The 26,516-nt window shown below is 48.6% G+C and overlaps 2 protein-coding genes and 2 long non-coding RNA genes across 6 annotated transcripts; 2 read left to right on the forward strand and 2 right to left on the reverse strand.

Moving 5' to 3' along the window:
• Positions 1-230: 230 nt before the first annotated feature.
• On the reverse strand, positions 231-4,384 carry LOC140001592 (uncharacterized). The gene is made up of 2 exons (XR_011806963.1): positions 3,986-4,384; positions 231-1,817 (listed from the first exon to the last, which is right to left on the reverse strand). It is a non-coding gene; the product is annotated as an uncharacterized lncRNA (long non-coding RNA).
• A 3,969-nt stretch (positions 4,385-8,353) lies between these two features.
• LOC110353166 (uncharacterized) lies at positions 8,354-10,565 on the reverse strand. Of its 2 annotated transcripts, none has more exons than XR_002403333.4 (2): positions 10,426-10,565; positions 8,354-10,184 (listed from the first exon to the last, which is right to left on the reverse strand). It is a non-coding gene; the product is annotated as an uncharacterized lncRNA (long non-coding RNA). The 2 variants fall into 2 exon arrangements; XR_011806961.1 differs by lacking the exon at positions 10,426-10,565 and adding an exon at positions 10,304-10,424.
• On the forward strand, positions 10,180-14,386 carry HOXA11 (homeobox A11). The gene is made up of 2 exons (XM_005022069.6): positions 10,180-10,904; positions 12,364-14,386. Exons 1-2 carry the CDS (start codon positions 10,241-10,243, stop codon positions 12,594-12,596), a joined length of 897 nt encoding a protein of 298 aa, XP_005022126.3. The 5' UTR covers positions 10,180-10,240; the 3' UTR covers positions 12,597-14,386.
• A 598-nt stretch (positions 14,387-14,984) lies between these two features.
• On the forward strand, positions 14,985-25,719 carry HOXA10 (homeobox A10). 2 transcript variants are annotated; one of them, XM_072033524.1, is made up of 5 exons: positions 14,985-15,640; positions 15,833-15,940; positions 16,120-20,441; positions 20,988-22,808; positions 24,212-25,719. In XM_072033524.1, exons 4-5 carry the CDS (start codon positions 21,989-21,991, stop codon positions 24,484-24,486), a joined length of 1,095 nt encoding a protein of 364 aa, XP_071889625.1. In that variant the 5' UTR covers positions 14,985-15,640; positions 15,833-15,940; positions 16,120-20,441; positions 20,988-21,988; the 3' UTR covers positions 24,487-25,719. The 2 variants fall into 2 exon arrangements, with proteins under 2 accessions (XP_071889625.1, XP_071889624.1); XM_072033523.1 differs by lacking the exons at positions 14,985-15,640; positions 15,833-15,940 and having other exon boundaries at positions 15,947-20,441.
• The last annotated feature ends 797 nt before the right edge of the window (positions 25,720-26,516 follow it).

Consider the following 26,516-nt stretch of genomic DNA (forward strand, 5'->3'; position numbering starts at 1 on the left):
TGCCTGCCTTGTTTTGTGGAGTTATACGTGCGAGGACTTTTATTTGGAGACATGAAGAAAAAAATGCCCTGGAAGCAGGATTCGGAAACAAAACAAACACAAAATTAAAAAACGAACCGTGAGCAAACAAAATAGTCTCTATATTTTCAGCTCCCCTAGAAATAAAAACGCTGCGTATAGTAGTGGATGTGTGGAGGGACGCAGGGGACAGAGGGAGCATGTTACTACTGTATATTTAACGTATTTATTGAAACATTAATGTCAGAGCAATATTTCATTCCCGGTGTAAAATGCAAAGCATAATTAAAGATTTAAAAAATCACTTCAGTTTCACTTCAAATAATTGTTGCAAGATTCAACGGCGTATACTTTAATTTCGAGTGTCTGGATATATTGGTTTATAATCACCTAATCCTCGGCGTCCTTGGTCCCTGCAATTTGCAATTCCCATGGACAAAAAGTGGGTTTACGTTTTGGATGCGGACGGAAGGGCAGAGCAAATGTTTTGTATTTTTTCCCACCAAGAGAATAATCCGGTATTTAATCTATCCGCGCCTCGAGCTCTTGGCAGTAGCAAAGGTGGTTTGCTATGGGAAATAAACCTTGACAGGAGCATATTTCCGAAAAAGAATGATAAGTCGAACTGCAAAGCTGTATCTTTTTTCGCCTTCTTTTTCTCAGAAAGACTTCCGCTTAAAAATGCTAGCTAGCTGAGAAGTCCTTCTGAAGCGAAGGGAAAAAAATATGGTGTTCAATACTGAAATACTCGGGGAAAAAAAATAATAAGAAAAAATGAAAAAATAAAAAATAAAAACGCCCCGCGTTTCCAGAGCAGCGACTTTATTTTGTATTCGTCAGAACGAAACGGGTAAGCATCTCGGCCTTTAGCCTATAAATTAAAGTTTAGGAAAAAAAAAAAAAAAAAAAAGAACTGGCTAATGCTTAAATAAAACCCCACTCCTCGTGCATTTCAGCATTCTCCGTGGGCAGGGTTAGCAATAAAATCAAGACAGCGTTTAATACAAAAAAAATATTGGCAGGCGCTAAAAGGCCGGTTGTTGCCATTCATAACTTTTAGATGCGTTTTAATGCACTTTAATGATGATTTGAAGAGATGGCCCTGCGCGTCCTCGGCCGGTAAAGGAGTCCAAGGAGAAGGGGGGGACTCGGGGGCGGCTGTCCCTCGTGGCCCGGCGGGGCCGTGGGGGCCGGGCCGGGCCGCGGGTGTTTTAACCACGCTGCCCCCTGCCTCACTGCCCCGGGCCCCCTCCCCCTTGAATGCAGTTGATTCATGAACTAGGCTACGAAATGCAAATGTTCATTAAGTCTTTCCTCCTCCCTCCGGCCTCCCTCTCGTCTCCCACCCACAGCCCCCCCCCAAAAAAAAAAAAAAAAAGATTTTTTTTTTCCAGTGAATAGCTTCAACATGGCGTGCTGAAAGGCAGAAGCTTTGCCCGTTCCTAGATCTGAATTGTGATTAAACATCCCCAAAGAGAGCATCTCCCTTCCTCCCGCCGCTCCCCCCTCCCTCCCCTCCCCGTAGCGCGGAGGAAAGCGCCCTCTTCTACGTAGGAAAGGTCAAGTCCTACAACGCACAACCCACGGTCATTACTGTACTGTGACCCGGGGTGTACTGGGGAGGAACGGCCGGGTGTCCCGTGATCAAAAACACTTGGACTTCTTTTTTTTTTTCTTCTTCTTCTTTTTTTTTTTTTTTTTCTTTCCCCTCCTTCTCGTGCGATGGGAATCCGAGGAATTAGACAGCGTTTTAGCCTCCTGCAATCACCTTGTTTGTGTGCAAATCGCCATCGGAATTCCTAGGGGACCGGGAGAGACAGAGAGAGAGGAAAAAAATAAACAGCAATAATAGCAGTCATAATAACAGCAATAATAATAATTAGCCTGTGATATTGCTGCATTTTGTAGACAGCCTGGAGCTGGTAGGAAGGACGATGTGCCCTAGTGGCTACATTTCTCTCCGTTCAAAGGCAGACAACCGAGAATTAGAGCAGAAAACAAATAAAAACCCAAATCAACAGCAACCCAAGTCAATGGGAGAAGAGAAGGAATGTTTTGTGGACCGGGTATGTTTAAGCTGTAGGGAAGGAAACCAAAAACTGTGCACTCCATCCTCATTGATCTGGAGGTCTCCAGCCCAGCGCGGGATCCTAGCTGTCAGTCTCCGTGGGGATATATTTTTGCACGGGCGAGAGACGTCTGGATGCTGGGGTAAGATTTGCGTGCTCTTCCTGGAAGCGGCTGAATGTTTGTCCTCTCCCCGTGCTCGGTGGTGAATTAAGCAAAGAAGCCAACAACAAACACCCACCCGCAAAGCCCCGTGCATGGCTGGGGCAAAGTCCTTCGGAAGGCCTTTGTGGAGGGTTTCCCAGGCCCCCGGTCCTCCCCGAGCCCACCCACCCACCCGGCTCCCTCTCTCCCACGCTGTATGAGCAGTGGGACCGCTGCTGCCGCGGGGACCTGGAAGAGAGAGGAGGAAGGCTGTCTGGGGTGATGCTATTTGGGACGAGGAGTCCGCTTAGAAAAGTAAGACTGCTTCTCCTAGCCTGGCTCAACCTTTCCCAGCGATGCTGTTTCCCAGCCCAGCATAGGTGGGAAGCAAAGAAGCCTCTTGGCAGGCAAGTGGGCCAGGAGAGGCTGGGGTGAGCGCCCAAGATGCGGGCAGACTTGCAGATAGAGCTGCTGCTTGCTTGGTTTTGTGCTTTGTGTTGTGCTGGTTCGCCTTGCAAAGTTGGGTCGGGCTGCATTGGAAATTTATCCCGGATTTTATTCCTGGCCGTCTGTGCGTGGTCGCCTCCGAAATGATTTTACTCTTTCGTGAGACGGGGAGGAGGGTCTGTGTGGAAGCGGGGGAAGGATGTGTTCCCTTGGAGAGGCTATTTAACCTGCCTGCTGTTGTGCGTGTGTGTATCCAGAGGGAAAAAATGCCAGCCGGGCGGTGTAACCTGCCAGTTTGAATTAATCCGAGCCGCGTCGTAATCGCCTCGATTCCGCATCCAGCAAAGTGCTTTTATTTATTCCTGACCGTATAAATCGGCCTCTACAGTCGGTTTGGGTTAGGAGTAATGGAAAAGCAGGGTGTTTTTAGGCACTCTGGTTTTAGGCTTCGACGTGCGTTCGGATAGACATAAAAAATGTTAGATTTTAATACAAAGAGATCTTGCTCCGTCTCCAGCTAGCGACTGGCTAAAGCTTAAATACACCCGGTTTTGCAAAATGCAAACCCCGTGCTCTCTGGGCACTCGAAGGGAAAACAAAAACGAAAGAGAAAGGAGGATTGAGCCGCACACTGCGCCGGATCGGCCTCGGGTGGCGGTGCCAAGCCTCCGCCGCCGCTGTCCGGGGACCGGTGGCGGTACCACCCGGAGCGGTGGCGGTATCTTAACGGGGAAGGCGAGCACCGCTGCCCCGAGCCTGTGCGCACCCCGGCACGGCCGAGAGCAGCCATGTTAGGCTTAGAGGGAGAGCTCTTTGGATGGGTATCTTTGCGGGACATATCACAAACTAGGCGACGAGCAGCTCTCCCAGGGCTCCGTGCATCGCGTTGCGAATCGCCTCGCATGTTTTCAGCTCGTGTTAGACAAATACATCCCTGTAAAGGTTACCCACGTACAGGTAACTTCGTTACAATGCACTTCGGAAAGTCTATCAAAATATGAAGTAGGGGCTTTGAAGTCGTTGATTTGACAGCCCCGGCACAGTGATACTTCCTGTACCCGCCCCCGGGAACTATCCTGATGGAGAAACCTCTTTACCTCGGTGGGTTTCACGATATGGGAAAAGGGCTCTCCTATAAAGTTAGCGGTGTGGTACAGTAAAATCCGATGTGTTTCGTGGCGAGTTGGGCAAAATAAAATAAAAATAAAAAATAAAAAGCCTTTATAAATCACTGTTAACATTCAGTGTGCGTTAGCGAGAACATTATATCCTATAAAATTCAATTAAGCTGAGAATCCCGGTCGATTACCTTGACTCGAATTTCTGTACCGAGTGCGGCAAACTCTGGAGCCTGGCATCACAGGAACACCCTAACTACAACAAGCTTGTCTCGGCGTTGGGGCAGTTCGCTTTCTGTAGCTTTCTGCCCTTAATGCAGAGGGCACGTCATATATCTCATAACCCGCCTGCGTTGTTTGCATCCTGAGCTTGGAGGCAGAAGAATCCCCGTTTGTCAGAGGCAACGCGATTGGAGCTCTTTTTTTTTTTTTTTTCCCTAACTGAATATATTTCCTGGATTAACAAATCTAAGGTCAAGTTCAAGGCATCAGTTGTAGCAATACTTTTAAATGTAAGTCGACATGGGAATGTTTGGGCGGGCTTTTCTTCTTTTTTTTCTTCTTCTTCTTTTTTTTTCATTTCTTTTTTTTTTTTTTTTTTTTTTTAATGTGTAAAGCGGCATTCCGGGCTGCGGGTGAACTTTGCGTGGGAACATCGCCCGAGATGTTGCCGGCCGCAGGGATAACCTCATTGTTTAATAGCACCGCACTTTCAAGGAATCGCTGGGGATGTTCCCTCCACCGCTCGGAGTAATCCCACATAAAATACTGGGACATGAAAGGTGACTGGAACCTGCTTCCTGCCACCGACGCTAATGACCTAGATCCCAGTGGGTCTGGGTGGGAATCGGTAGGAAGGGGCTGGTTTTCGGTATCGGGAGGCGATAACCAGGGAAATTGGCTCTCGCACCCGTTTTAGAGCCCGCCGCTGGGTCCAGACACCCCTCTCCCGCACCCTGGCTTTGTCAGAAGTCTCCTGCACCTGTATCTGGGTACATGGGAAAAAAAAAAGAAACGAATGAGTGCGCACTTTCACGTGTCGGGAAAGCCTCGCAGAGCATTCATGTGCAGAAAAAGAGACATTTATGGCAGCATCGCCAGTCGGTCAATTTCTGAAATATTTGACCGTCTACGATAATAATTCCTTACGCCCCCTTTACTGACAAATCTGCCTCTATTGTCTTCCAGCAGCAAGCTACGAGCAGTAAATACAAACTAAATTTTAGAAGGGCTTCAGCGAAGCAGAACGGGGGGGATCAGAGTGCTGGAGGGTTTTAGGACACACAGCGTTATGAGAAACCCTCCGCGCTTGTAAAGATGCTGAGAGTGTGTTAGAACAACAAATAGTTTGGCTGCTAAAGGGCAAGAAAATAGTGCTCGAGAAAGAGAAGCTATCTTGCTGGAATAAGCTTCCTGTTTTGAAAAACTCCCCCAATATTTTTGCTTGTTGCAACTACAGGAGTCGGAGTCTGACTGTAGATGGACCGGTCCATCGTTGCAAAGGGATGCAAATTACCGTGGGTTATCTCCAGACCAGGGTAGATTTCTTTCTTTCGGTCCGAAGCCATTTTATTCTAATGTTCAAACTAAATGGGAGGATTGGGGGCTGAAAAAAATCAACACCCACCTAAACCTTACCCACCTCTGCGACTAAAAAGCGAGGTGACAGAGTAAATAAAGGGTTTTGGTAATTGATATTAAAAAACAATCTAAAATTTTCTGCTCCTAGATGACCACAGCCTTTCGAGAGAAGTTCAAGTCTTTGAAATAACGCAATCAGATTAAATCCAACAAAAAAGTCAGAATAACCTTGCCTTGGATTCTGTTTAAATCTGCCCTTTCTCTTTACTCGTATTCTGCAGTTTCCTAGCAAAATAACAACCATATTGCTTCAGGTTTGGGACAATACATAGCCTGTTCCGTATCACAGCACAAGGGTTCCCCCTTGCCGTTATCAAAAATCACTTCAAATTATGAGGTAAATTAATATTTGAAAAATCGTAGATAGCTATTGTTCCACTTCCTTCTATTACGGTGCTGAAGGAAACGTATTTAGATTTTTTTTTCTAATAGATGGATTCGTATAGCTCCTTTCCATAACAGGAAAAATCATATTAAAAAAATATAAAAAGCGCACAGAAAAGAACAAACGTCGGTGAAGACCTTCAGAGCACGAAATATTTTAAATCCAAACAATCACCGTGCGTTTCTGAAGCTACATTCCTGGCAAATTTTGAGAAGAATTATCGCCTTATGGCCTTATTTTCATTGGAAAAAAAGGGGAGGGGACGTGCCTTTCGTAGGCAAAAACGCTGTGAAGTCCCTCGTATTACACTTTTCCTTTAATTCTTTGTACACTGTAATCGTCCCGTAAGTTTACAAAACGCTGTCCTAATTCCTGAGATACTTTCCCGTGGTTGACTCGCAGCAATCCTCGCCGTGCCTACGCGAAGGGAGAGTAAGAAAGTTAAAGCAGTGGTCGGGCAATATTTTAATTAGCTCTTCTTGACACAAATTCCTTTTAGCACACGTTTCCCCTGTTAATTACAGGCACTCACCCTATAGGCACGGTAAACGGTGGGCTGAAAATGTTTAAAACAAAATGCAGTACGAAAAAAAAAAAAAAAAAAGACAACAATTTGGATACTATAGAACTTGACCTTTTGGAGAACAGCGGTAGTAAGTTAAACAGTTCCCTTTGCACGCGATCTGTATATATAAAAGCTGGGCTATCGAGGCGTCCAAGCTCTGTTTATATTCCTCCAAAGGAGAGATGTAGCTTTTTCCTCGCTTTGTTTAGCTTAGCTAAATGGGTAAATGTGCTCACAGCCTCCCCACCTCTTGGCCACGTTCGTCCTGCGCAAAATGTGCTGCAGCGGAGCTGCAAAATTCATAGCGTTTTTAGCCACGTTACCCTCTCTAATCCGGCCGAAATACTCGGGAAGGCGTAACGAATGCATTTTGCTTCTCAAAACGAAATGCCTCCCTTTGTTGATGTTGTTTTCACTGAGGTTAGGAAGGGGAAGGCTCGATTTTCCCCCCTTCCTCAACGCGGAAGTCCCAATTACTGTATTAAAAGAGCAATTCAACATTAGACCAAATAATCAACATTGATAATTGTGCTGAACACAGCAACTTAACAGCAGGCTCCCTGCAATTACCCACACATTCCGGGGCTTTAAGCGTACATTATCTCTGTTTCACTTAACAGCAAATAAAGCAGAGAAGTCTGTGTGCCTTGGGTGTCTACTCGCTCCCAGACGCGCTGCGCCCCTCGCAGCCTTCCCCATCACCCTCCCTGATTTCTGGGGTCCCCTCGCGTTGCAAGCAGGATCGAGTAAATACGTTGCTTGGGGTGGTTGTCCTTTTTTTTTTTTCCCTTTTTTTTGGGGGGGGGGGAGGGTGCAGCCCGAGAGCAACACAAAAGCAGGCATCGGGGCTGCACGTGTGCAGGCTGTGCAAGCACACATATGCCCACACACTCTCCCACACACGCCTGGTCTCGCAGGAGGGTGGCCGGTCTGCTGGTGCCTCCTCGCCCCTCTTGCCTTAATTTCCCTTTGTTTCCCGGAGGCAGCCCCGACCTCTGGCACGGCCGAGCCCCGCACGGCTCGGCAGCCCCGGCCGCAGGGAGGTGCAGGAAAGAGCCGCATACAAACCTGTGCCAGCTTTTTGCTCCCCACTCCTAGCCCTAAAATTTATTTAGTGCAAGAGGGGGGCTGCAGTGAGTCCAAGTAGGTGGCGTCCCGCGATTAAGCGCCGGGCAGCTCTGTCATGTCTGCTCTGACACAAGCTGAAGTTGACTGCCAAAGTGCTATAAAACCGCAGGTCAGTCTAGAACTGTTTTCGGTTCTCCTAGACGCGCCGTGTTCAATTATAGCCTTAAAAGCCCTAATACAAGTGCAAGAATTTGTTTGCCATCACACAGAGGCGGGGCGAGGCTCTGCAATGGTGGCGCCTTTGTTATCTCAAAGTCACTGAAATCCTTATACATTCCTTTTTGTTTCGGGGAGGGGGGTGTCTGTGTGAGAGCAGGGTGTGGGGGGAGATTTCTTCGTGGACAGAGTCGGAGGGTGGGGGGACAGAGGAAAAATAAACAGCGCTCGGGTACCAAAAGAGGACTCCCACCCACCCCACCCCCCGACAAAAGCTGGGGGAGAAATGAGATGCGAGCAGAAGTATAGCGTTAAGGAAAAAGCCAACCAGAGATCTTGCACCCCCCCACAAGCCCAAGTTGTGTGGGGAGGGAGGGGGGAGAGAGAGAGAGAGAGAGAGAGAGGGAGGGAAAATCCCCAAACGCTTTTACAATCCCTAAACGACAATGCAGTCTTCTGCTGGCGGTTTTGACGACATGCAATCTCTTTCCATCCACTTTCTAGCAAATATGTCAAGCTTGAAGATTAATTCATTAATTTCAAGTTCAGCTCGCAGACATGCAGCAAGCATGAGAAGTTCTTGCAGCAAACCAAAATAAAGAGTTCATTACGGGGATACGTCCAGAGCATTTGATTTGTGAATGGTAACCCTTGTAAAATAAGAAAAAGGCATATAAACATTAATGCTAATAAATTAGTTTACTCCACTACAAAGTAATTACTTGATAATATTGAATTTACAGCTTGAATTCAAATGTAATAGTTAACTATAATGTAGGGAAAATACATAATGAGAATATTTTTTCTGTGCACAACATGATTAGATTTGTTATTGAGTCAGTTACGATAAGCTAAGCAATAAATAAACAAATCGATGTTGACATTTAAATACCGAAGATCTCCAGAATTTACTATAGAACTTTCTCCGGATATATAAATACTTCCACAGCACTGCAGAGGAAGAGGGGGGGGAAAATCCAAATATTATTTCCCTAGCATTTTAGCTTCCCTTCCATTAGCCTCCCAAGCCCACGGGGGGACAGATCTCGAAGCACGTCTAATTTCATAAGAGCACCGACTTCACAATAGCCTTCTGCCGTTCTGTTTTTCTATTTTGATTAAATCCAGCCGGAACCCAAATATTTCTTTTCTGAAATCGAGCATCAGACTAGCAAAAAAATATTTTTTTCCAACAGCCGAGGGATGTCCATGCCTGAAAAGGTGCTGTATTCTTTGGCGTATTTCTCTGTTTTCTTTGGCTCTGCTCATTCGGTGGGGTGTGCATTTTTATTGGCAGAGAAGTGCTTTTTAGTCTCTGCCCTGTACAATCCGCTTTCTATATCATCCCTTTCATGCAACAATAGTAAAAGTTTAACCACGTTTTTAAAATAGGTCTCCCTGGGTCTCAGCCTTTAGCGACGGTACGAGGCAAAAAGGAAAGTATCTCGGTACGGCGAGTTTGTTCCTAGGGGTTAATAGTATGTCAAATCATTTTAACTAGGCTTCTGGCAATTAAACCCCGAATATTTGTCAAAGCGGGGCAGCCCAACATCCCCTGGTTTCCCAAGTATTTAGCAGCAGCGCGGAGGCGAAGAGATCAGCAAACACTTTCGAGCTCAGCGGTCTGCAGTTTAAAGGGCTTGCTGGCGTCGCACGTAGGCGAGCGAGGGCTTGGGGGGGCGAGGGAAGGGAACCTGCGATCGGGGAGTGAAATCTCGGCAGCTACCTCTAGTAAAGCTGGGATGAAGCCGCGCGGGGTATTTGAGGTTAATATGTAAGTAAGGGAAGGAAGACACTAAGCGCTTCGGAAGTGAACATGAATGCAAGCATGTAATCTATTCACCATGAAAATCAGTACAGACTTGACCCTGGCACATTCTTCCTAGTAACGTTTCCAGCAAAACCCTGCGGGGCGAGGGCTTTTTTTTTTTTTTTTTTTTTTTTCCCTCTTTTTCCCTTGGGTCGGTGGGCAGGCAAAGCGAACCGAGGCGAGCTAAAAAAAGAAAAAAAAAAAGAAAAAAAAAAAAAAAAGCCACGGCCGCTCCTTGAGGAGCTTCCTGCTAGCCAGCAGCCTCCTCGAAGGGCTCTGCGCTGAATTCCTCCTGCTCGCTCCCTGCTTTTTCTTCTTTTTTTTCCAGCCCGGCGAGCAAACAAACAAACAGAGAGCTCTCACCTAGCCCTGCGGGCATGGCTAAGCCGCTCCGCCGGGGAACCGGGCGGCCGGGGGGGTGCCGTACCCTTCGGGGGGGCATCCCCCGGAGCGGGGGGCGATGCCCCGGAGGGGGGCTGTGCGTTACCCCGAGGCGGGGGGGGGGGTGGGGAGGGGGAGCCCGGCGCCGTGCCGATCTGTTGCATCCCCCGAGCCGGCTCCGAAGGGGCGAGGGCCCGGAGCCGCCGCTTGTCAATTTGGCGTGGCGTCACGTGACCGCACCTCCCTGCCGGGCTGGGGCGAGCTCTCCACGTCAGCCGACGTCTCCCAATTTTCCTCCTTCACGGATCCGCTTCAAAGGGGCAGCTGCGTTAGAGAATCATGTTAAGCTCAGCTAATGCGGAGAAGCCGAGGTAGCCCTAATGATGGATTTTGATGAGCGTGTTCCTTGTTCCTCTAACATGTATTTGCCAAGTTGTACTTACTACGTCTCGGGTCCTGATTTTTCCAGCCTCCCTTCTTTTTTGCCCCAGACCCCGTCTTCTCGCCCTATGACATACTCCTACTCTTCCAACCTGCCCCAGGTCCAACCTGTGAGAGAAGTTACCTTCAGGGAATATGCCATTGATCCCTCCAGTAAATGGCACCCCAGGAACAATCTGCCCCACTGCTACTCCGCAGAGGAGATCATGCACAGAGACTGCTTGCCTTCCACCACCACTGCTAGCATGGGCGAGATGTTCGGCAAAAACACAGCTAACGTCTACCACCCCAGCGCCAACGTCTCCTCCAATTTCTATAGCACGGTGGGCAGGAACGGGGTCCTGCCCCAGGCTTTCGACCAGTTTTTCGAGACGGCTTACGGCACCGCGGATAACCTGTCCTCAGCGGACTATTCGCTGGACAAGAGCGGCGACAAAGCGCCCGCGGCCGCCGGGGCGACGGCGGCAACTTCAAGTTCGGAGGGCGGCTGCGGCAGGGCGGCGGCGGCGGTGGCCGCGGAGAAGGAGAGGAGGAGGCGGCCGGAGAGCAGCAGCAGCCCCGAGTCATCTTCCGGCAACAATGAGGAGAAATCCGGCAGCTCCAGTACGTATAAAGGCAGCGCCCGAGCGCTTTAGGAAAGGGAGGTTGAAATCTAGCGCACCGCCGCTGTTAAATTTTTATATGCTGTTTTATAAGCATATAAGGTTTATGAAGGGCCTTTAGATTTCCCCCAACAAAACTTTGTTATAAAAGGCGAGATCACGTGTTTAGTGCTGAAATTGGCCGTGAAATACCCACCGGGCAATGGATGCCTTTAAAAAAAATTTCTTTCTCCTTCCTCTTTTCTTTTTAATAAGAAGAAAGAGGGGCTCTGCGGTCAGCTCTCGAAAATATAATAACGGACGTTCGGTGCCTGTAAATGCGGCGAAAAGGGGGGATCCCGACTCCTTTGATATCGATGTAATCCAGTGATTTTATAAAAGCCATGTGTTGCACCAGGAGTCTAGTTAGGAGCCGAATTCAAAGCCATCGCCGTTTTAACGATTGCGCTAGAATAGCGTTTAACAGATAAAGTAGCCGCCTGAACTGTAGCAATATATTAAAAGAAACAAATTAACCTAAAGCTGGCCTTTTTGTCTAAAGGAAGCCATTTTACTAAGGCGCTGTGGCAATTACGTGTTGCCTTCTGTCCAACAGTTTGTTACTTACAATTGTTATTCAATCTGTCAAAGTCTGATTTTTTTATGTGGGCTTTTTAAAAGGCAAAGCTAGTATACGGCTGGGGGAAAAAATACCTCGACAATGAACTGTACCAGAAAAGGAAGTTTTTAAAGGGATAGCGGCTGCGTTTCATGTAAAGAGCTCCTGAACCCTGAAACCTTTTATATTCCGCTTAATGAACTTTAAAACCGTGCTGGCTAATCGCGACGAGGAGACCTCGGCAGAGCCGAGACTGTGCTTCGCGGCGGCGGGCTGGGGGGAGCGGGCGGCGCTCAGCTGCAGCCCCGGGGCTCCGGGGCTGTGTCTGGGCTGGGGCCGGGCGGCAGGGCTCGGGCTCCGAGCTAGGAGCAGCGGGGAGCCGGCAGGGCTGGCGGCGGGGGCCCGGTGCCCCCGGGCCGCTGCTGGAGGCAGCCAGGTGGAGGCTGCTCCGGGGAGCCTCCGTGAGCCTGGCGCCCGCCGAGGCCGCCTACAAAGGCTCGCTCCCGGCTCTGCCGAGCAGCGGCCGCCGTCCCCTCGACCCTTTTGCCCCTTCCTCCCGCCGAGCGAGGCCGCAGCCCCGCTTCCCGGCGGGGGTCGCGCCCTGCCCGGTGCCGGGGGCCGCGGCGCTGCGGGAGCCGGCGAGTCCCGGAGGGTCCCGGAGGGTCCCGGACCCGGGCCCCCCCGCAGCCGCCCAGGCGGAGGACCGGCCGAGGGCGGCCTCGGAGCGGGCAAAACGCGTCTTTTCCATATGAACGTGTTTTGTCCCGGTGTCCCGGTCCCCCTAACCCCTCCCCGGCCCTCCTCGGCCCCCACCAGCGGCAGCGCCGAGTGACAAACCCTTCTGCCTTTTCTCGCTCCACAGGTGGACAACGTACACGTAAAAAGAGATGCCCATACACCAAATACCAGATTAGAGAGTTAGAAAGGGAATTCTTCTTCAGTGTCTACATAAACAAAGAGAAACGCCTGCAGCTCTCCCGAATGCTCAATCTGACCGACCGCCAAGTAAAAATATGGTTTCAAAACAGAAGAATGAAAGAAAAAAAAATTAACAGGGACCGATTACAATATTACTCAGCTAATCCACTACTTTAAAACTCATAGGGTTTTTCAAGACGAGATTAAATTCCGATTTCGCCCTTGACAAGGTCAAGCCACGGGGTTACACGGAGGAAGGAGGTGTGTATCTGACGGGACTAGAAGAATCCGAGGTTTTACATACATGTAAATCCGCTCTGGGACTTCCACGACGATTTCTTTTATATATATATAGATATATTTACATATCAACTGGAATCGGTTTGATTTTGACACACATGGCATCCATTTCTAACGTGCACGTCACCTCTGAGCGCCAAGCCCATACCTCTTACCTTCCCAGGCACCGCTCCCCATCCTGCTCCCGATTTCGGCAGCCGCGGGCGGGGACGGCGCCCCCGGCCCCCTACCCCAAACCCTCGGTGCCCAACATGTGCGGGGACACCGTCGGGCCCTGCTCCCGCAACCAGGACCGCTGCAGGAGGCAAACTTTCCGAAATAATCTCCTGCCCTTCCTGGCGGCGATTTTCTATCTCGCAGGCTACTCTCCACCATCGCCCGTGGGGTTGAGACGGGAATTGAAGGGGGGGAAGAGAAAATTAAAGGGGGGTGACAAGCCTACACCTTCACGAGGCCAACCATGAGCAGTTGTAATACGGATGTAGTGATGGGTATAATAGTGTTTCCTTTGGGGGGGTGGGAGCAAGGGGGGAGGGGGAAGAAAGAAAACTAAGTGAAAGAATTATTTACTAAAAAAAAAAAAAAAGAAGAAGAAGAAAAAAATCAGGTATAAATTTGCCATATATCGTAAAGAAACAATCACTGAAAAAAAAAAGAGCGCAAAGATTTAGCAAATTTTAACTAGCTCTCGTTTTATTTATGACAACTGACCACGCGTTGCCATCTTTCTGGAGACAAATCATATTTAAATGCTAAAAATAAAGTCACACGGCAAAAAAAGTGTGAATTTCAGCGTTTTAGAAGAAAAAAATACATAAAGGAAACTAACCTTCTGGCTTCTGGCTCACAAACTTTCTTCAGGAAATACCTGTGGAGAACGACAGTTTAGCAAATACCACACAACACTTAATTGAAACTTGGAGTTGTGCAATGCACTCACATTGGATCATTAAAATAGCTCAATCGCCTGTTCTTTTAAAGGTGGCTAGTGAGGAGTTTAATCAGAAGCCAAACAATGTAAATATGGTAATTTTGTTGTTGTCTACTCTAAATGTCACGAGCTCGACTTTGTCGCCCAGTCGACATATGCAAAGAATGGAGAGTTGTTTGGAGTTATTTTAAATATCTATAAATATATATATTTCCCTGCAGGAACCAAAGCGTGAAAAAAAATGCAATTTAAAAAAAAAAAAAAAAGAAGAAAGAAAAAGAAAAAAAGGAAAATATTTAAAATTCTATATCAGTTTACAAAGGATACGGTGTTCTATCGTTAAGGTAATTTGCTGTTGAGAATATCTGAATGTATATTTCATACAGGAACGGTGTTTTACAAGACTTGTAAATAATAAAAAAAGAACCCATGACCTATTTTGTTCGAATGCTTTTTTTTTTTTTCCTGATTTTTTTTTCCTTTGGGGCTAGAGGGTGTGGGATTTCTTTACATGTGCAACAAAGTGGTGATAAGAATGTTTTTTGATTAATAAATTTACTGAATGGATGTAATTTCTTTGACACGGTTCACAAAATGCAGTATCTTTATATGACATCACTGTTTTCAATATGTATCGACTATATGTATATACAGTTTTCTTTTAATATGCGAAAGTACTTGGTTGCATGTATACAGTGGAACAGCGCACAAGGAAAATAAAAAAATGGAAACTTTATATTTTTCATTCTGGTGTTACGTTACTGCAACGTTATTTTGCCTGATGGAGCTTTGGGACCCGAAACTCCTCCTGACCTTGGTCAGTCGTTTCGGGAGAGATGCTTATCCTTTTGTGAACCCTCGCTGCTAAATCTTCTGCCCTAGCGTAAACAAGGGAACCTGGGCTTGCTTGTTCGAGCACCGTGCCGGCTCAGGAATGGAAAATGAAGCATGGTCATAGCTGGCTACGTGCTAGGCCCTTTCCTTGTCCTGCCAGTGCCGGTAGGGCAAGGTCTTGTGTGGAGGGCTTGCTGTGACATTGTTGTTTGCTCCCCAGCACCCTCAGCCAGGAGGGCTGCTCTGGAAGTGGTCGCGGTGTTTGGGGAGCTTGGGGCATATTTCATGCGCCCAGCACCAAAGGGAAGGTCCGGGCCAGCCGATGGATGTGCTGAGGAGCGTGAGAGCCCTAAGAAAACTGTTGTCTTTGAAAAAAAAATTCCGCATGGCAGTGTGGTGGAAATGGCCTGTTTGAAATTGTCCTTGATCTCCAAGGCAAGGAGGGGGTGGGCTGAGGCGGGCGGGGGGAGGGAGAAAGTAAGGAGGGGGGGAAAACCAAAGCAAAACAATAGCTGAGATGGGAATGTGTTTGGGGAAGAGGGCTAGGATCTTTAATGTTGACCCTATTCCTAATCGCGAGAAGAAAGTACATTCCGTTTTCGCATTGTTTACTGGCTTTGAACTTCTGTATTGCTTGGACATCACCCATAACCTTGAGGTGAAGGACTTACTGACTTGGGGCCTCTGCTGACAACCGCCACCCAGCCAGGCGACGTCCCGTCGAAGGAAACGTTAGGAGAGAGAGGGGGGAAAAGGAGACTTTGTTTGTTTGTTTGTTTGTTTGTCCAGCGTGCTGGGGGAAAGGCGAGCTCAAAAGCGACGGATGGACAGACGGACGTGGACAGGCGGCGGGAGAGAGACAGAGGGACGGATGGAGAGCTGAAGGGCAATGAAAGTTTAGCGAGAGAGCTTCCTTTCCCGGTTAAAAATTAACTGGCATTCATGGCCAATCCCAGAGACAGTTAAACCATGGCGTTTCTCTGCTCGGGGTTTGATTTCCTAGCCCAATAAAATCGCATCCTCTGTGCCGCTGTGACAATGCGGCCATAAAAAGTGTCCGTGACTTGTCCGCTCGCACAGGCGGAATGCCCCGCTATAAAGGCCGGCGGTTCGGCGGCTGTTCCTGCTCCTGCGGATCAGAGGGAGGCGAGGGGAGGTGAGCGGCCGCTGCCCGGCGCCCCGCGCCGCCACCCGACGGCTTGCAGCCGGGGCCGCCCGCGGCGGCGGCGGCGGCGGCGGCGGCGTCGGGGCCGCTTTGCCACAAGATGGCGATCTTCAGATCAATGTCAAAGCCGCCCGGGGCGAGGGGAGCAGCCCTGCGAAATCTTGGCCTTTGTTCACTTTGCAGCCGCACGTTCAATTCTTTGCACTTTCCGGGCTCCGCGTTGCGAAAGTCAAGGGGAGGAAGAGGTGGAGAGGTAGAGCCGCTGGGCTGTGGGTTGGGAAATGCGCGAAGGTAAGTGCTCGCCGGGTGCCCTGCGAGGCGTGTGCTGTTGTCACCGGGGTGTCACCAGGGCGCCGGGGTGGCCCCTGCCCCGACCTGGCTCCGTCAGGCATCTTGGAGGAGAACCGCGGGCAGGGGGAGTGAGGCAAAAAAAAAACCTCAGGGCTTAAACCCGGGCAATAATATTTCAGGGACTTTCGAAGTCGCAGCTGACCTTTTTCTGTCTCTTCATAAAGTTTTGGCCAGCGGCGTGGAAAATCCAGGGGATCTGGAAATATTTTTCAGAGAAACTTGTAGATTTCTTCCAGTTATAAAAAATTGTAGCGGTGGAAATATTATGAAACTTGACATTTATGTGTGGAACAGTAGGTGTCTTCAATCAACTAGATCTATGGCAACCCAGACTGCAAATGACAGACAATTCTGACGATCTTATTGGACTTGAACTGTAGTTTGGTTAGGGTCGTTTGGTAACTTAAAAGGATAGCCTGCTTCCTCGCAGCTGGACACAGCCTGTGGTAAACAAGTTTTGACACATTTGTGCTAAAAACTACGCATGCGGTTGCACGTTAAGTCAATGCTCGTGCAGGACCAGATTTGGGTATCTATCTACCCATCTATCCATCCGAACTAGACCATGTGCTGTAAACAAACAACAGTCACACATTCTCATGTACTCAGGGTTGCTCGGGGTTGTAGCTTTGAAACTCTATCCTCGCTACGAGTATCCCTAACTCCAGGTTGCTTTTCTCGCCCATAAAAGTTTCACATGTTTTTGTTATGTCTCCATTTGAGAAGGGGGGAGGAGGAAAGGTGGTATTGTATGGAGATACTGGTTTGGCTACATATTTTAATCCGCTTGTTTCCTATGAGAGGGTATGCCGTATTTAATTATCAGAGGGAAAAAAAAAATAATCATTTTGTCCTTGCTCTCCAAGGAGTCTTCGTATGTAAACTAATGCAACTCGCCTGCAGTATTCTTAAAAGAGCGCCCTTTAAAATTGTGCTCCTGGGGAACTGTTGCAAGCGTAGTTAAAAGCACATGTTCAGTCGGCAGAGAGCATTTTTCAGATGATTATCGGAACCTATCGATTTCATCAAAGATGCTCCATTAAAAGCTCGGGCACGCTGATCTCTTTTGACCTCCCCTCGGAAACGCCAGGACGTAAGAAGTCACGTCTCGAGAAGGAGCAGGGCAATTGCCGAGGGTCCCTTTGCAACATTTTATTTTACACCAGTCGAGTTAAACTCAGCATATTTGATCAAATATTTATTTTTCCCCTTGTTGTTTCCCTGCCCCATTCAATACTCCACTGAATAAATCAAAGGGACCCCAGCAGCAGTTAAAGCGCCCTCTGGTTACGAATTGTTTACTGACGGCCGCGGTCATAGGATAATATTTTAAAAAAACAAGCTTGTTTCTTACAATAACTGTTTATTATTTCACATGATTTGGGTTTGCATGTTTTGGAGGGAAGAGGCGAGGCCAACTCAGTGTCTACACTGTGTTTAATTAATCGTGTACTCAACTTCAGTTCACATACCACATCCAAACCCCTGGGAGGCTTTTTCATAAGCTCTTTGGGTTTGTGTTTTGTTGTCTTTTTTTTTTTTTTTTTTTTTTTTTTTTTTTGTCACAATCTTTTCATTAAATGCTCTGAAATCGAAACTTCAAGCCAACGTGTGTGTCTGAGAGCCAAGCTATACCGCAACCAAAAAAATATATTTGTATTTGCATCCAGATATTAAAGAAAAGAGGGCTACAAAAAGGGGAGAGGGGATACAGTTTCAAACGTTTAATACAGCTGTGCGGCCCATCTCTCTCGACAAAAAGGGTACACTTAAAAGACAGATTTGTATATTTAAGATTTTACCGATAGAGATATAACCCGATACCGCTGTTGCTTCTGCACGGTGTTTGGGGCTCTCCAGACAATAGAAAGCACCGTTCTCCTTACCAGTGCCGGAGGAATGGCGAGGAGATAAAGCCTTCATTAATTGGTCGGGGTGTATTTTGTTCTGCCGCATACTAGAATTCGGAGCTCGTCAAAATTACTTGCAAAATATGTTCCTAATCCAAATGAGTAAACTGATACACAGACAGTCTGAAATATAGTTAGGAGAACAAGCCTCCGGATGGCTGGAATAAAATTAAATCTCAGCCTAATTTTTAACAGGATAATCCGCCACAACAAGCCAGTTCCCCTTCACCCCCCCTCCACCCCCCCCCAGCGTGAAAGAATTTCTAGTAAAGATAAAATTAGTGGGGCCGTCATTTGTCACCTAACTTGGCACGAACGCAGTTCCTAAACCTCCTGTTTGAAATCCGCCTTCTTTGGAGCAAATCCAGAAAAAGGAAAAAAAATGAAAGAAAGAAAAGAAGGAATCTGGCACACATGCATGTTCCTGACAACTGACAGTTCCAATATTAAATAACGATACCCTGATTGCATTAATTTTTCGAGATGTATAAAATGTAATCTGCAGCTATATTCTCAGATAGGCGGCGCATGCACTCCTGCAACAAACTGCAAGGCCATTTACATTTTCGCAAATTGCAGTTTGCCCCTGTCTACAAATAAAAGCATATTTTAATTAGCTTACAAAATGGGTCTCTGGATTAACAGTGCTGATCTTTTGGTTTATACGGGCTAATAATAAAAAGATAAATCACGGTTTAACATGATGCGTTTTGAAATTTCCAGTCAGAGTTTGCTTAGGCTGAGCTGTCGGTTTTTATTTATTCCCTTTTTGTTTTTAATTTTAGTCCAACCAATAAAACGGCTTAACGACGCTATTAATGCATCTATTATATTTTTCTTAGATCAATAAAGTTTTATTTTGATAGTGTTGTCTATGTACGCCGCGAATTTAGATTCTGCGCGAAATCACCTACTCGCTGCTTTTGATATTTATCAGAATTTTATTTGCTCGGTTTTATAGACCCTGGGATAGCTTTCCTTACGGGAGCAGAATTAAAAAGAAAGCATTTCTCGTCCCCTGGCGTCCACAATATTCTTTAAAATTTCTTTTAAATGGGGGGTAAGCTCCAAGGGACACATTGTTAAGCGCTGGAAATGCGGTAGCAACACCCAATGCATGCCAAATTAGTTCAGTTTAGGCAGAATTGACCATTATCTTTTATAGTTAAGAATCAAGTGAACGTTATTAGTTTTACTCCACTGGCTTTGATGATGCTGGTTACTATTTGCCTTGGCCTTGTTAGCGATTAAAGAAAGCGGGGAGAATGCAACGGCGAGCGGAGTTCATGATCCAGGCGGAGTGCCTTGACCATCAAGCCGGCACCAGGCGTTATTTTAAGCACAACGACCGGCGGCACCGACCGGCGGTTCCTGCCGGTCCTGTGCGTTCCCCTCGCTCATAGCGACCGAGGGCTGAACCCCAGCCCCTGCATCGCCAGACCTTTGGCTACGAAACCCGCGGGGGCCTGGCCGGGGAGCGAAGGGAAAGTTACTCTAAAACCTGGTTCTCTTCTTCCGAGCTGTCCCCGGCCTCTGCGCCTTTTGTCTGATTTTGCCTGCATTCGCCTTCCGAGGAGGAGAAGCAGCCGGCTCGTGTTTGTTGCGATGCATTTTGAGTCCTTTTTATTCAGGCTGACGAGGATCGTAACGTGCTTTTATAGGCCTTTCCCCCCTTTAATCCAATTTTTAAAAGGGAGCTGCTTATTTTAAAAACAGCTTTGGAAGGATTTCAAGTGTTACTCCTCGATTCCGTATGGCTTTTGGGTTTGCAATCCATTTCTATTTAATTTGGCAAATGCAAAATAAACATACCGCAAGAGCGGACTTCCCCGGAGTAATTTTTATACCTGCCTCGTGTAGAGAAATGTATTGGGAACGAGGAGTCGGGGCTCACGTTTCATTTTATTTAGATCTGCATTTATAACGCTAAGCCTATTGATAATGGCCTTCCTGTATACTGGCCAATAAAACGGTCCCTTATATGGTATTAATTTTGTTAGCAGCGATACGGCCCTCATAGGAATCTGATAAGGGTTTGTCCATCACACATTAACACATCGTGGGCTTAGCCGACTTTGGGAAACACAAACAGTATTCCAGGAGGAAATGCGGGGAAAAACTCGGAGGGTTTCTATAGGCTGTCGGACCGGCTCCTATCACCCCATCCGACAGCGCTCAGAAAGGAGCGGTGCCTTGGTGCTCACTCGAGAAGGCTGGAAAAATAAGACGCCTTTCCATCAAGGTTTTATGGGTCCTGCAAAGTTGTAACAACCTCTCCCTGCCCCAGCTGACGAAGGACGGAGCCCCGGGAGGGCCCCAGCAGCTTAACTCGCCTGCGGAAGCTGACAGGCACGTCCCGCTGCCTCCAGCACGGAGCGACTCGTCCGGGCCAATGTCAAAATGTGGCAAACAAGAATTTCCCCCTGGCAAGGCAAAGGCTCGCGGGGGCGACCACGTGAGGCGTGACAGAGCCGCGGGGCGGAGGGCAGAGCCTGCCCCGGGCCGCCTGCGGGGCGCTGCGAAAGCCAAGGGTAGGGGCCGGGGGCTGGGGACCGAGGAGCCGGGGGATCGAGGGGCTGGGGGACCGAGGGACCGGGGGCTGAGGACCGCAGAGCCAGGAGCCGGGGGCCGGTGCCCGGGCCCGGTGGCTCCGCCCGGGGCAACGCTGAGGCCCCGCGGGTGCTGGCGCTGCCCCCGCTCCCCCAGCCGGCCGGGAGCGGGGAGCCGGCCGCCTCCGCTTCCCCGGGCTGCCGAGGGGGAGAGGAGCGAGGCCGGCTCCTCCGGGGTGGGCAGCGAGCGCTGGAAAAGCCCTGAGAGCCCCAGGCTCCGCTTAGGCTGAAGGAGGCTTAATTCCTCGGGGCAGGCTGTTAGGCGACTTCCAAATGGCATAAGCGAGAGATGATGGAAGTGAAAGCAAGCGATCATTAAGCGATTCATTAGAAAATCTATCTGTCTCTCTGTCTGCGTGCCTGTCTGTCTGCTATCTGTCTGCTCCCTCTGCCACAATTACATATTGGCTGGACAGAGCTGTCTAGTATCTCAGGATTCATCTACTTATCCTTCTTTCTATTATTTAGTACGGTGCTTGTGACAGAGACGGTGCTTTTGAAGAGGCGAAAAGTGAATGACCCAAATGGAGGGAGGGAGGGAGAAATCAAAACGACGGCCCAAATATAAACACGTCAATAAACAGGGTGCGCAGCATCATGCGAGAATCCATTTGAACTGCTCGCGTCTGGATTCTTTCTGTGGCATATGTCTGGCTTTAGATTTTAAATGGCAATCAGACCTCGGGAAGAATCCAGCGTTAACTACAGCATTAGAAGCTGCAACCGCACAATTAATCCTCCCGGAGTGGCATTGCTCCCTCTGAGATCCCCGAGCGCAGCAGCGAGCGTTTTATCTCTAGGAAATTTAAGCCCAGCCTGGCGTCGTGGTGGTGATGCTGGGCTGGAAGCAGCCCCTTCCCCGGCACTTTAACGCAAGAGACACCAGGCCCCTTTACGGTTCCCAATGATCCGTGATAAACAATAACACGTCTTTTATTCCTTAAAAAACGAGACAATCAAATAAAACGAGCAGAGCCCGGCCATAAAACCCGCGGCTTTATTAATTTCGCGACACACGCGGGCTGCGCGGGGAGGTGAGCGCGCATCGCTTCCGGCAAGCCCAACCGCGGGGAGAGGAGCGCTAATAAAAACTTCATCTGGATGCAGCCTCAGCCTAGGTACAATAAACATCGGGGCGGCCGGGGCTGTTTTATCGCTGTGCGGGCCATAGCAGGGGAGCGCGGCTCGGGGTGGGTGCCCCCCAGCCCTGCTCCTGCCCCTTCCCCGGCGCGCAGCTCCCGCACGGGCGCAGGCGCTCGCCCATGTGCGCCGCGCGTGCGGGTGGAAATCCATCTCCCGCATTAATATACATCCATATCCCAAATTCAGAGGTCGACCTGAGAGCAGCTCGGTGCATACGAAACCAGACGGGGAGGGGTTGCTGGGGAGGCCCGGGCTTCCATTGGCTGCAAGCGTCCGCCGTGGTGCGGGGGTATCTCTAATCATATTCAGCATGTTTTGCACAAGAAATGTCAGCCAGAAAGGGCTATCTGCTCCCTTCGCCAAATTATTCCACAACAATGTCATGCTCAGAGAGCCCGGCCGCAAACTCTTTTTTGGTAGACTCCTTGATCAGCTCGGGCAGAGGGGAAGCGGCGGGAGCAGGAGGCGGAGGCGGAGGCGGAGGCGGCTACTATCCCAACAGTGGGATCTACCTGCCACAAGCGTCCGATCTGTCCTACGGGCTGCAAAGCTGCGGACTTTTCCCCGTTTTGAGCAAACGCAATGAAGGTACTTCTCAAAGCATGGTCCCCACCTCGCACCCCTACGTGTCAGGGATGGAAGTGTGGCTAGACCCCCCCCGGTCCTGTCGCATGGAAGAGCCGGAGAGCCAGCAGGCCACCTCGTGCTCCTTCGCTCAAAACATTAAGGAGGAGAGCTCCTACTGCCTCTATGACTCAGAGAAATGCCCCAAAGGCTCGGCCGCCACCGACCTCGCTCCCTTCCCGAGGCTGAGCGCCGAGGTCAGCCCCGCAAGCAACGGCACCGGGGTTCCCGTCCCGGGCTATTTCCGCCTCTCCCAGGCTTATGGCACCTCCAAGAGCTACGGCGCGGGGCCGCCCGGGGCTGCCCCCTTTCCTCCGCAGCCCCCCGGCCGCTTCCAGACGCCTCCATCTCTGCCTCCCGTCCCGGACGCGGGGAGGAAGGAGGACGAGGAGCGCTCCCCCAGCCCCTTGGCGTGCGGCTCCCAGCGGGAGGACGAGACCCAGGCTTCGTCTTCCACCGCCGAGGAGCTCTCCCCAGCCCCGTCGGAGAGCAGCAAAGCCTCTCCCGAGAAAGAGCCCGTAGGTAAGCAAATAACGGTGACGGTGGCGGTGAGGCTTAAGGAATGGTAGCGGTGGTAATGAGAAAGGAAAAGCGGCCGAGGAGCGTGGCAAGGCGAAAGGAGGATCCCAGCAGCCCTGCGGGGCTGCCAAGAAGCGCTGCTCACACTGACCTTGTGAACTTTGTAATATTCGGGCATGGGGTTGCCGTAAAAATTAATGTCCGTCCTATAGTTTAAAACCCTTAGAGCCTCCGCTCTGGGCAACTTTAGCCTGCATGCAGCTTAAACGTATAGCAAAGCGAGATCAATCTTTCCCCTGCGATGCGAAGGTGCCTACCAGATAACAGAGATGTTTGTAAAGCATCCAAAATAAGCAATAGGCAGTGCCAATAAATAAACCTATTAACGCGGTAAGTTATATTTTACGATCCAGAATGCTTTTCGGAATAACAGCCGCGCTGAAATGTGCCATCTATGAACTGCTATCAAATTAGACTGATGAATGCACCGCGAATATCCTTCAGCGTCTACACTAGATAACAGGCTTGTTATTTATTCATTTGCTTATTTATTTCCCTTTCTGGTCCCCATGGCAAAAAAATAACTCCCTTTCCCTGGGCTGCAGGCTTTTCAGGCGCTACCCTCTGGCTGCATTTCAGACGCCCTGTTATTCCTTCAGGCGCCCCGTTGGAAAATAATAGGATTAAAACAAAAAGCAAGGAAAAAAAAAAACTCCTAGAGAGTCGCCCCCACAACAACGAAACACTCCGAGCCACCGAGGGATCGGTTTTATCTCTTTCCCAGCCGCTTCCAGCGATAGGAATAAACACCCTGCAACGGGTGATTTTTTTTTCTCTTTTATTTTTATTGTATTATTCTCCCAAATCTTTGGAGAAGAGAGGGCCATGGCGAAGCTTCCTGGGACGGCAGGGGCAGGACGCAGGGAGGCTCCTGCTCTGCAGCTCACCTTGTTTTCAGCCTCCAGAGCACATTTACAAAGTTCAGATCTGCAGGTTTTGTTGTTTTTTTTTGAGGGGAAACAGGTGTCTCGGGAGGGTGAAAAAAAGACCCCAGGACATCCACTAAGTCGCCTTCCAGCAGCAATGGGGTCGGAGCGGGTAAAAGCCTATTTTGGGGGTTTGGAGACGAGCTGCCCAGCGGGCCACGCTCCCCGCCGAGCATCCCAGCAGAGGCAAGGCTGTTCCCGGCCAGCTCCAGGGCCTTTAGGAAACCGCTTTGAAGCTCTCGGAAGCGAGGTCCCACCCGGGGCTCCCCACATCTCAGCTATGCCCTGAGGCCGCAGCTGCAGGAGCGAGCCCCTGTGCGCACAACCGCACACACACACGCACACTTTTCCCCCTCTCTCTCCCCAGCTCGTTGCCTCCTACCCGCTGGTAACGTCCCTCTTTTACTTTCTCAAAACTAGGCAATTCAAAAGGAGAAAATGCAGCAAACTGGCTAACCGCAAAAAGTGGCCGAAAGAAACGGTGCCCCTATACCAAGCATCAAACTCTCGAGCTGGAAAAGGAGTTTCTGTTCAATATGTACCTGACTCGTGAGCGTCGCCTAGAGATCAGCCGCACAGTCCACCTCACAGACAGACAAGTTAAAATCTGGTTTCAGAACCGCAGAATGAAACTGAAGAAAATGAACAGAGAGAATAGGATTCGGGAGCTCACAGCCAACTTTAATTTCTCTTGATGAACCTATAAACACATCTTTATGGTTTAAAGAGCCAGTATCATTTTCCTAGGCTGTAGTCATCTGCACCTGTATGGATTAACGATTTTAGACGTTCTCAATATGTCCTTAACCTCTTAATAGCTACTTTGGGGTGCCGGGGGGGCGAAAGAAAGCCATGCTAATGCACAAAATGCCATGTGTGAACCTCCCTGGTTCCTGCAGGCTTCCCCGGGCCCGAATTCTTCTTTCAAGCTTTGAAACCCAGAAATATGATTTCAGGAGCTGCAAATATCTTTCCCCTTCATATCTCTCCGAAAAGTAAACGAGCTCGGTTAAAGGCGCATTCTTTTAAATTATAGGCGGTGTAACTTGGACTGTATGTAGCTTCAGAATGAATAATTTAAGCCTTGCCATATTTCTATATATTGGGAGCTCAGCTTTTCCCCCCTCTGTTTTCCTTTCCTTTTCTCCCCCCTCCCCCCCTTTTTCCTTCGAAAAGCAGGACTTACAATAATGAAATGCAGGCATCCTTTAAAAGGGCTTCATGGGAACTGGCGTTAAGAGCGATTTTTTTCCCCCTTTACCTTGAAAGTCAACATTACAGCTTTAAAATTGGCCAGGAAAATGAAATCTCTTCTCTTTAAAGGTATAAAAGAGTTCGTGTTGCTCATGGACTAAATTATGACACTTACCTCTGAATTTCTCTCTCTCTTTCTGGTTGTAGATATTTACTTAATGTAGTTTTGCTTAAATATGTGGAATTAGTGATTTCTTTTGGTCTATAAATAACGTTACCGTTGGTAACACAGGACAAGCACAGAACAATTGCCCCTTGAGAAAAAAATAGTCACTTTTTCCTCACTAATTTCACTGCAAAGTGTATATCCTGAACATCAGAAGGACTTTCTGAGCCAGAGTCTAAGATAGCGAGGGAGAATATGTTCGTCTTCCTTTATACTGTGAAGTTACATGCATCAAAGGGTCAAGCATATAGGTGAAAAAAAAATAATAAAAAAAGATTAAAAAAAAGAAAGAAGGGGAAAAACTATAAATGCAGATATGTATAAATGTCTATTATTATTAAAATGCCGATACTGTTTTAAGCAAATGCATTCTATCGTTATTATAAATGTTAGTTCTAGCTATATCTAGTTCTTACCTTAAATCGGAATAAATTAATATTGTAATGCTGCTGTGCGTGAAAAAGACGATGTTTATGTTCTCATAGAAGAATAAAAAAAGTGGAATGAATCCTTTTAATTTTACCTCTTTTTGTGACTGTTTATCCTCAGGTTCTACTTTATGTCTTCAAGAACTTTTACAACAGGAATAGTTGCCTAAACCCCCTGCAATTACTTTAGGAATCTATTTAAATATTACCTAGACGGTCGTAATTTGTCTGGGCCATATAGCGATGGTGCTCTAAGGTTTGTCGGCTTTTGTTCAGTTTTATGACTTGCTAGTATATCTGGATTGTTGCTGTCTTGAACGAGTGGTTTCAGTTGACTGAGGAGCTGCATAGACTGAGGAAGCAAATTACTATTTCTTGAGGGTCGGGAACGGATTTTTTTTTTTTTAATCAAGCACCTACGAGTGTGCGGAGATCTTTTAGCTCCAGAGGACGGTGACAAAACCTAGCTTTATCTCAGGGCTCAGAAGAAACCGTAAAGGTGAGCGCATGGGGAGGAGGGGGGGGGGACGGGGGACATGAGAGTCGCCTTCGTGCCACCGGGCCGCTTCCACCCCCCCTTAGACAAGGCTGTTCCCTACCTGGCTGCATGCGGGAGAGCTTACTTCACCCGGGCTGCTTTTTGCATCCTCCCTTCTTTTGCTGCATGCTTAGCTAGCAGAGTCTTGCACAAAGGAAAGGCAAAACGAGGGCTGGGAGAAGAGCGACAGCTAATGCTTTCTTCTCGGGTATGTGTATGCTGGGAGGAGGGGGGGGGGTAGACTTTGAACCCGGGCTTAGTGGGAGCCGTTAGCTTTTTATGATGTAACATTGTCGTGCACGGCCTTTTCTTCCCGTTTGCATCTGCATGGAGAGGAGA

Source organism: Anas platyrhynchos, chromosome 2 (assembly GCF_047663525.1).
Source record: "Anas platyrhynchos isolate ZD024472 breed Pekin duck chromosome 2, IASCAAS_PekinDuck_T2T, whole genome shotgun sequence".
Classification (NCBI taxonomy): domain Eukaryota; kingdom Metazoa; phylum Chordata; class Aves; order Anseriformes; family Anatidae; genus Anas; species Anas platyrhynchos.